This window comes from Mesocricetus auratus, unplaced genomic scaffold (genome assembly GCF_017639785.1).
Source record: "Mesocricetus auratus isolate SY011 unplaced genomic scaffold, BCM_Maur_2.0 Super-Scaffold_100007, whole genome shotgun sequence".
Lineage (NCBI taxonomy): Eukaryota > Metazoa > Chordata > Mammalia > Rodentia > Cricetidae > Mesocricetus > Mesocricetus auratus.
The window spans coordinates 81,691,044-81,701,520 of record NW_024429191.1 but is presented as its reverse complement, the minus strand read 5'-3'; the positions used below and the strand labels follow the sequence as shown (position 1 = coordinate 81,701,520).

The 10,477-nt window shown below is 50.5% G+C and overlaps 1 protein-coding gene across 1 annotated transcript; it reads right to left on the bottom strand.

Annotated features, from left to right (window-relative positions):
- Nucleotides 1–741: 741 nt before the first annotated feature.
- On the bottom strand, nt 742–2,980 carry Sppl2c (signal peptide peptidase like 2C). Its single transcript, XM_005070048.2, has one exon. It carries the CDS (start codon nt 2,925–2,927, stop codon nt 849–851), a length of 2,079 nt encoding a protein of 692 aa, XP_005070105.1. The 5' UTR covers nt 2,928–2,980; the 3' UTR covers nt 742–848.
- Nucleotides 2,981–10,477: the final 7,497 nt, after the last annotated feature.

Here is a 10,477-nt window from a genome sequence, read left to right as displayed (position 1 = left end):
ACACCACATGGTCTAAAACCTTACGGAGCCCTAAGGAGGTCATCCTGTCCATGCCCCTGCTTCAGAGGATACAGTACTATAAGCCACGTTTTGCAGATGGGACCTCAGTCCCGCAGAACCCTCTCACGATGCAGAGCCAGTGGGAACTGGCCACGTGGTTTGTAAAGTCTTTCGTCCTGGCCCCATCTCTCGGCACTTGTGGTCTGCCCTATGCTCCTTCTGGATAACACAGTGCCCCCACCGTGCCCGCTAGCTCAGAAGACATGCAGCCGGGGCACATTCGATGTCTCAGGGATGGGGCTGAGTGCTGATGTCTGGGCCTTGAACTGAGGGGTTCAGGAAGCCCATGTGAGCTGAGGTTGGAAGGAAACCTCACGATTTCCCGGGGTTGGGGGTCTTTCTGTGACAGGAACGGCATCCGGTTAGTGGGAACAGCATTGAAGGGATCAAGAAACCGTAATGGAGCGGTAGCATTGGAGGTGGAGGGAGTGGGGTGGGACCCTGCGTGTCACATTCAGGGTTAGGGGCTTTGGCTCAAGGAGCCAGGCGGGCAGGGAGAGGGCAAGTAGCTGCCCAGGGAACTCTGGAGGGGCAAATCTTGAGTGGACCTGTGCGAGTCATGTGACCTCCTTGAGCCTCAGTTTCCCTCTGCTCCAGCCCACAGGGACCTTCCCAGCTCCACCTAGACTTATTCTGTGCTGCTGTCGTCTTACGGTCCTACAAAGCAAAGAGACTCCAGAGGAAGATAGGGAGTTTCTCTAATGCCCGGTCTCTTGTCCTGTCTGGCTTTGCTGTGCAGTGCAGTGTTCTGGAAGGCTTTCGAGAGGCCCAGGTCCCGGGAGCTCTGTTCATAGGGGAGCTTGGGTCGACATGCTCTTCTTCACCTTTTGGCCCTTTCTCTGGTGCAGCCCCACCCAGGGCAGGCTGGCATCACGGACCTGAGCCTGGGTGTGGATGTGACCCAACTCTGAGGAGGGTGGCATTGGTGGGATGAGTGGTATCAGCACAGCCAGAGGCATCAGCCCCTCCAGGGCCATGGGGAACCCAGGGGGCAGTTCATCCGGGTCCAAGTTGGCATCGCTCCAGCCTTCGGAGCTTTCGCTGTGGTCCTCTGGACTTGTGGCTTCGTCCTCAGACAGGGTGACCATCTCTGACATGCCATCCCCAGGGTTGCTAGCTAAGTCCCCTGACTCTTGGTCAGTAGCCTCCTCAAACCTGTTGGCTCTATGGGAATCTGTCATACCCTCCAGTTTCCGCTTGGAGCCTACCGCAGAAGCAATGCAGGGCTCTGCCACCGGCCCAGCCGGTATCTTGGCTCTGCCCTGGCCAGTCCAGAAAAGCTTAAGCTCTCTGCGGCAGGCGGCCACAGCAAGGCTGGTAAGCAGGGTACTGGACACTAAGTACAACAGAGCAGGCTGTCCCATCTCCATGAGGACCATGGCGACGAAGGTGACCAGCAGGCCTACAGCGTAGGCCGTTGTACAGGCCAGATAGTAGACCTGGTGAGAGTGGATTTGCACATCAAAGCGATGACAGTAGGCCACCAGGAAACCAGGGACAACGATGTCACCAAAGCCAAGTATGGAGAAAGGCTGGTCACACAATGTCAAGGCTGAGAATCTCAGCCGGGGCACTTTGAGCACCATGGGTAGCTTCTCATGGCTTGAAGAGTCCGCTGGGCCTGATGCCACTTCCACCATGATGCTCTCGCCGGTCTTGGTGAATAGGGGTGTGACGAAGACAAAGAAGACATCGAAGGCCAGCAGGGCCAGCAGGAATGAAGTGCAGTTCTTGAGCGTGGGCAGCCGCACCCGCCTCAGGACAAAAAGGCAGTAGGCAACACCCAGGGTGTCCTGAAGGAGCCATGCCCAGCGGTCCTCATTGCGGTAGACGACCCAGAGGAGAGTCACCGTGACGCACAGGCCTGCCAGCAGCAGTAATGGCAGCTTCATATTAGCCCGGCGGCCAGGCAGTGCCCATTCGTATCGCCATAGGGACAGGTGGCGCACTATGGGTGCCAGGCAGCTGTAGAGTCCGGTACTGGCACCCAAACCAAAGATTCCTATCATGACATAGACAAAGCAGTCATAGAAGAAGTAGAGCAGAATCATGATGGAGCAGGACATGGTGACCACAGCGCAGGTCATGGCTGGCGTGAAATCCACAGGCGCCTCTTCATCATCTTCATCTTCCCGGGCCCTCTGGAACCTTCCAGCTGCCACTGCTTGTAGATGATTGTGACCACCAAGCCCCCCTCCTCCTCGGGCCCGGCGCCTCTGCAGCCGGTCTGCCTCCATCAGGCCAGCCCAGTAGCCACCTACAGCAACGGTACCCACAGCCAGTATGAAGATAACTGCCATGTTATAGTCAATAATGGGCTCTAGGGGAGCATACATGGCTACGCGGATATTGGTGTCACCATGAGTGTGGCTGAGGATGTCCAACATGTCGGTGTAGCGCAGTACAGCCACTGGGATGGTGAGGGCAGGCCGGGGCTTGCTGGGGTCCTGGGACTTAGAGATGGTGTCTGAACACTGCTGATCGTTGACCCGGCTCACGATGACCAGCCCGTGGGCACCTTGGCCCTGGGCCACCCAGCCCTTGGCATAGAAGCTGCAGTTGCCACGCATCACCATGGTAGTTGTCTGGTTGAAGGGTCGCTGTCTAGGGGAGCTGTCCAGGGCCTGGTGGAAGGAGTCCTCATCCGGACACCATGGTGTCTTGGTGCCATCGTGCAGAGGCAGGAGCGGGGCACGGTGCAGGTCCCTGGGGAGGGTGACGTAGTCGGAGCTGTACAGGACACAATAGTCCTTGCTCCAGTTCTTCGACACGACGCGGACCACGCCGTATTCTCCCCGGGCCTCAGGGCTGAGGAGGAGGAGAAGGAGGAGCGGGCCCACGGGGAGGAGGGAACCCAGGCACACCATCCTCCTCAGCCACCTACTGTGTCCTCCCAAAGGGGGACAGCTGCCCACAGCTCTATTCTCCTCTCAGGGGGGAGGGTGTGGCTCTTTGTCACAGAGTAGCTTGGCCACTTGTCTTGGAAACCAGAGCCACACCTACCTTGTCATAAAGTGATGAAGGGCACTGCTATGGCACACAGGACCCTCTCGGGATCATGTTCCCATCCCTAGATCCAGTAGGTTGGCTATCTGAGAGCTCATCCTGGCCCAGGCCCCAGTAGGACTAAACCAGGCAAGTTGAAGTAAGTGTGTGTGATTTGGAGATCCCAGGCAGGATCCTGGATTACCGCTTTCCTCCTGGATAGCCTTGGCAGTCTGGGCCACCTCTCCTTTTTGGACTGGTTTCTTTGTGTGTTGCTAGTTTTTTTTATTATTTGTTTGTTTTGTTTTGTTTTTCGTCAGATTGACACAAGCTAGAGTTATCTTGGAAGAGAAAACTATGTTGAGAAAAGACCTCCAATAGATGGTCTTGAAGGTAAGTCTGTGTGGGAATTTTCTTTCTTATTTTTATTTATTTGTTTGTTTTTTGAGACAGGGTTTCTCTGTGTAGCTTTGGAGCCCGTCCTAGCACTTGCTCTGTAGACCAGGCTGGCCTCAAACTCACAGAGATCCCCTGCCTGTCTCCTGAGTACTGGAATTAAAGGTGTGTGCCACCACCGTCTAAGCTAGTTTTTAATTTTTTGAGACAGGATCATGCTATGTAGCTCTGGCTGTCCTGGAACTCACTATGTAGCCCATGCTGACCTCAAACTCACAGAGATCTGCCTGTTAATGCTGAAATTTCCTTCCTTCCTTCCTTCCTGCTTTCTTTCTTTCTTTCTGTTTTTGAAACAGGGTTTTTCTGTAGCTTTGGAGGCTGTTCTGGAACTCACTCTGTAGACCATGCAGGCCCCAAACTCACAGAAATCTGCCTGCCTCTGACTCCTGAGTGTTGGAATTAAAGGTGTGGCCACCACCACCCAGCTTCTTCTTGATTAATCACTAATGCAAGAAGGCCCAGCCCATGTGGGTGGTGCTACCTGTAGGCTGGTGATCCTGAGTGGTATAGGAAAGCAGGTTGAGCATGCTGTGGCGAGCAAGCCAGTAAGCAGCATCCCTCCACGGCCATCTTCAGCTCCTGTCTTTGAGTTCCTGCCCTGGCTTGCCCTGATAATGGACTGCGTAATATGTAAGCCAAATAAACCCTTTTTTCTCTAAGTTGTTCTCAGGCATGGTGTTTTATCACAGCAGTAGAGTGTAAATCAGGACCATCTGTATATTATATATGTACATACATGTGTAGGTGCGTATACCTATACACATTCAGGGGCCATAGGAGGACATCGGGCACTGTCTTCCTCATCATTCTATTACTCTTTGTCATATTCCCTTAAGACAGGGGCTTTTCCCTTAAGACAGGGGCTTCTCAGTGAACTTGGAGCTAAGCCGCTGCTAGAAAGCCCCAGTGATCCTGTTTTTCCCTCCCACTGGGCTGAGATGACAGGTGTTTGTAGCCACACCCCATTTAAAAAATCTGGGTGCTGGGAATACAAACGTAGGTCCTCATGATTTCTCAGTAAGCACTCTTACCTACCGAGCCTTCTCTCCAGCCCCTGAACTTGTTTCATTAGCTGCGAAGTAATGAGGACATTACAGCAGATTCTAGGCTCCACAGCACCGTGCTCCACGGTGAACACGTGGTATGGGCCAGGCTCATGTCAACTCTACAATATCCACCTCATTGGAGGGTGCACACTGTCTTACATCAATCCTCTGTCCAGAGCTCATCTCCAGCCTCCCTCACAGAACTTTGGATGAAGTAGTGTGGAGCTTTTTGCTCACTCTTTCCCTCTCTTGCAACTCAGGACAAGGATAGGACTTTGATTAGGCAATGCCTGAAAGAATGGGGACAATGTGAAGGGAGTGTGTGTCGGGGTGTCCCTGGACAACTGCATGAAACAGTTATCTGGGATGCTTGCCGCTACTAGAGAGATATGTGATCTTCCACAACAAGCTGTCTGCTTGTCATGGGCGTCTTAGTTGTAGTAGCTTAGACTTACCTGATCCTCCCATATCACAGAGTAGAATAGGCTCAGAGCAGTCCAAGTGGACCAATCTACAAGGTTCTTATACTAGTTAGATCTCTAGACTTTGATGCCATGTAAACCTTTTGAGGCAAATTCTAGGCTGCTCTCCCTGCTTATCTTCTGAGGCTGAGCTGGGAGCTGAAACTGGAATCAAGAGCCAACCCTAGGTCCTGGCTGGGCGGGTTTCCACCCAACTCTGGTGTCCTCTGGCACTCACCCACATTATCCTACTCAGTCTTCCTCAAGCTAACCACAAATGGGGATTCATTCAAGAATGTGGTTGTCAAAACCACTAGTATGCGGATGTGGGGAGTGGCTATCGGGTTCCTATGCTTCCACGATTCTTCTGCTGGCCTGTAGTCATCATCCACCACTCATTGGCAGACACTCAACTCTTTTCACCTGTGACATTGTGACACCTCTCTGCCGGAGATGAGGCGTGCCATCAGTCGCCAGCATAACCTCTTGGTATGGGAACAGAGACTGTTTCAGGATGAGGCCCTGGTCCAGGCCTCTAGGGCTTGTGGAGCTGGTGTGGGTATGGCGGGGAATCTCAGTGTGGGCCTATGCCCCAACTCTGTGTCTTGGTGTCGCGCCCGCCTCGACCAGCAAGGAAGACGCAACACTCGGACTCTTCTTTAAGCAGTTTGTTCAGGAACCTTGAACTAGCTTCTGACCCCGGGGAGTGCCCGCCCACAGCTTAAAAAGGCCCTTGGGTGGCCAACCCCAGTAAGCCATGTGGCGACAGCAGATAGGTCCCCATACGAGGAAGCAAGCCTGATATCCAGCCTTGACCAAATAAGGAGCTGTTTATCACAGAGAGCACTTGCTGCCGGGCTAGCAGAAGGCAGAAGCCAGCGCCATCTTAAGGGTGCGGCACTTCACAGCTCTCTGCATCTTGGGTCAACTCCAAGCACAGTCCATCAGCTCCAACTTGGGGCCTCTTAGCTCTGCTCAAATCAACGATCCAACCCCTTTCCTTCCTTCTTTCCTTCCTTCCTTTCTTTCTGTCTTCCTTCCTTCCTTTCTTTCTGTCTTCCTTCCTTTCTTTTTTTCTTTCTTTCTTTTTTCTGCTGGGGATTGAGCCTAAGAGCTTATGCATGCAAGGTAAGAACTCTGCCACTGAGCCATATATCCCCAACCCTACTGATCTGCTCTCTGCTCCAAGTCTTCTGGCAGTATGAACTACACCACTTGCTTCTTGACCAGGCCTTGGCTCCAATATCATCTCTATCACCAACCCCAGGGGAAAAAACCCAACCTCCTTCTCAGCATGCCACCTTCACAAAGCAGGTTTTGCTTACTGCACCACACTTAACGCATACATACCTGTGTGGTCTGTTCTAGCTCCTACTGAAGACCCATGAGGTCTGTGAAGGCAGGGGCTGTCTGTCCTGCTTACTGTTCTAATATTCTTGAATAGAAAGCAGGAAATATGTGTGGCATGGGTGAGTGAGTGACTGGATTCTCAGTCACAGGACTGATGTTCAGGGCAGTTAGGGAAATTTTCCAAGGTCCTACTTGAGTTTAGGAACCACATTCACAGTCTGGCTGCTAAGTTGACCCATTATCACTACACACAGCATCGATTATCACTGCATATAGCATTTGTCACTACTATGTACAGTGTTCATGAGGGACTGTGGAGGTGGTGATTCTGAGAACTGGGTGGGAGGTGGGTTCATTGACAAAGTCAATTGAAATGGGAAATCCTAAAAAAGTCTGTACCTTGGGACTGGGGAGATGGCTGAGTGGATAAGAGCACATGTTCTGCAAGCATGCAGATCTGAGTTTGAATCCTAGCACCCACATAAAGAGCCAGGCCTGGCTGTCTGTGCCTGTAACTGTAGCATTAGAGGGTGGGGATGAGCTAGATGCTCCCTAGGCAGATTCGGGTCCAGTGAGAGATTCTTCCTGAAGAGAACTGGTTAGGGTACAACAGAGGGGGATACCTGATGTGCCCTGCTCTGATCTCCACATGTGTCCCCATGGGCACACATCTCCACCATCACTATGGTAGTGGTTTGGATGAGAATGGCCCCTCCTAGGCTCATATATTTAAATATTTGGTCCCTGTTGGTGGAACTCTTTGGGAAGGATTAGGAGGTGTGAACTTGTTGGAAGAGGTGTGTTCCAGGGGGCAGGCTTTGAGGTTTCAAGAGACTAATGCCATTCCCAGTGATCCTACTGCCCAGTGATCGTGGGCCAGGATGTGAGCTCTCAGCTGTTCCTTCTCTCTGCCGTCAGGGACTCTTTCTGTGAAACAACAGACCAAATTAAATTCTTCCTTTTATACATACCTTTGTTCATGGTGTTTGATCACAGTAATAGAAAAGCAAGGTACATACATACATACATACATACATACATACATACATACATACAAACAACACACACACATGCACACACACACATGGGTGGGCTTTCCCTACCTATTTTATTCATTGCATTAATTGCTTGGACTTCCCTAAATAATGATATGAACCATATGGCCTAAAACAACAGAAATGGGGCCAGAGAGTTGGCTCAGCAGGCCAGAGTGCCTGCTGCCAAGCCTGACTACCTGAATTCAATCCAGGATCCACCAGCAGGAAAAGAATCAACTCTTGAAAGCGGTCCTCTGACCTCCGCACACGCACCATGGCACATGTATACCCTCCCAATTAATATATAAAAAATGTAATAAAAACCAAACCACTAGAAATGGAGCCAGGTGTGGTGATATATACCTAATTGCAGTACTAGGGAGGCAGCAGCCGGAAAATGGTGAGTTTGAGGCCAGTTTGGGCCACAAAGCCAGATTTTGCCTCAACAATAACCTCACCCATCTCTTCATCTCCCCATTTCCCCCTCCCCCCTCTCTCTCACACACACAGCAATAACAGCAACCAGAAATTCATTCCTTCCTAATTCTGGAAGGTATAAGTAGGCCACAGACTGAAGGTTTGTATTCCCCCTTACTCTGCACACTGAAACCACAATGTGAGGGGAGGTGATTAGACCAGAGGATGGGAGCCTTCTCATCGGGTTAAAGACTCAGGAGAGACACTCTTTCTGTTGGCCTTCTGAAGACACAATGAGAGAGGAGCCCTTTCAAATAGCTGGGGAGCATCTCCAGGTCCTGAATCAGTGGGCACCTTGGCCTTGGATGCTGCATTCTCCAGAACCATGAGGAATCAACGCCTGTTTCTTTAGTATCTTGTCTGTTGTACTTAACTGTAGCAGCCTGAGCCATGGAGTGCAGGTTTCTTGTCAGTGAATTTGTAACAGCGGATACACCTCCTTGGGTGTGGCCTCAGGCAGAGGGAAGTGGCAAGAGAGGACATAAGTCAGGCGTTCTCCGCTAAGACCATGTAGAAATACATAGATTTGTAGTTATGGGTTAATATTTAAGACATAGCTAGCCAATAAGAAGCCTTAGTCATCGACCAACAGCTTTATAAATAATATAGCATTTGTGTATTCATTTGGGGTTGATGCGGCTGTGGGCCCAGGCTGTCAGGAAAGAGTGCTCCCAACAGGGGAGAGTCTAGGTAGCATTTTTGCTTACCTCTTCCTAGGTGGTGGCTAGTCAGCCTTGGGGCCACCCTGGCTAATAGTGAATCATTCTGCTCTGCAACTATTGTCACATGGCATTCTCCCTGTCTGTGTCACCATGACTTACAGCCCACTCATTCTTAATTTGATTATACTACAAAGGCCTAGTTTACTCTACACCAGTGAGAGGGGATGAAAGGTGTTCCCAGAACCCAGCTCGGATTCTTTGAAGTGAAGGCCATTTTTAAAAGAACAGCATAAAGTGATCTGCTAGTCCCAGTTGGATTCTGACTTTTTCCTGCCCCTAATTATTTACATTTGTCTTGCCAGCACCTGATTTGACAGCTTAGTTTTTGGTGACTCATTTATAACTGTGTCTTTCAAAGCGTCCAACCGAATTATCATCAAAACCCATTTCCCCTTGTTTGTGCACTTCTGATTTATCCATTAACATAACATTTAATTACATTACAAACAGTAATTACAATGACAAGTGAACTGTCAGAAACACATTGGGGAGCCAGCACAACTGACTGGCGACTTGCCACCAGCTGGGGAAGTGTGCGGGGGCCCAGGGAGGGGGCTGCCATTGGCTTCTCTGGTCCTTTCTGAGGGACCTTTATTTCACAGAGGTACAAACGCATTGCTAAGGAGCACTGGGGTTGGGGAGGAGGCTCAGCATGTACAACTGTTATTAGGGCATGTGACAATCTATTTCTTTCCTTGTTGGTTTTTTGAGGCAGTGTTTCATTGTGTAGCCTTGGTTGTCCTGGAACTCCTCTGTAGACCAGGCTGGCCTCAAACCCAGAGATCTATCTGCCCCCACCTCCTGAGTGCTGAGATCAAAGGTGTGTGCCATCACCACACAGCAACAATGTCATTTCTGAGTACATCCCTCTACATCACTGGTTCTCAACCTTCCTAAGTCTTAGGCCATCCTTGTGAAAGGGTCACTCGAACCCCAAAGGGTCACGACCCACAGGTTGAGAACCACTGCTTTAGACCCAAGCACTCAGATGCTGACTGGACATGCAGCCTTCACCAAAGGCTATGAACCTTACTAAAGCCCTGCTCCCCATAAGGAGTCTTTTTGAAACCAGGACCATTCATGGAGCCACTTATTATTAAGAAGCAAACAGCTGAGGTTGTAGCTCAGTTGATCCAGTACCTGCCTAGTGTGTGTGAAGCCCTGGGTTCAAACCCCACCACAGCATGTACCCAAATGTGGTGCTGCATGCCTATAATTCTAGCACTCAGGGGGTGGAGGCAGGAGGATCAGAAGTTTAAAGTTATCCTTGGCTTCATAGCAAGCTTGAAGCCAGCTGGGTTACTCAAAACCAACCAACCAACCAACCAACCAACCAACCAACCAACCAACCAACTCAGCCACAGGTATACGGACAAGCTAGAGCAGAGCTGCTGAGGATTCACGGTGGCATGGTCCAAGGGAAGAGGCTGGCAGATCCCTCTTCAGTTACATCAAGAGTTGTCGGAGCTGGCATCCTGCATCCTTCTGGGAATCCACCCACAAAAACTGAAATCAGATTCAGCATGGCCGGGGCTGGAGGAGGAGGGATGGGATTTCCACTCAGGATGATGAAATATTCTGGAAATAATATTGTGGGTGTGTTCTACTGACATGTAATAATTAAAAATACTTGTAGGCTATGATAACATGGACACCACAGAATTGTATACTTTCGTATGTTGGAAGGTGAGTTTTTGTGTTTAGGTGTATTTTATCGTAACAAAAAACGAAAACCAAGAAACCAGGACTTCAGTTCACTGTAGTAGCACTGTCCTCAGAATGGGTTTAATTTTGGTCATCAGGACTCTGTTGGCCAGTGGGTACCCCAGTGAGGTTGAGAATATGTGAAATCACCATATTTCTGGTTCCACCACCCTCCATGC

Bases quoted from the DNA above. Each gene is read 5' to 3' on its own strand.
- Sppl2c (XM_005070048.2), bottom strand. From the start codon at position 2,927: ATGGTGTGCCTGGGTTCCCTCCTCCCCGTGGGCCCGCTCCTCCTTCTC.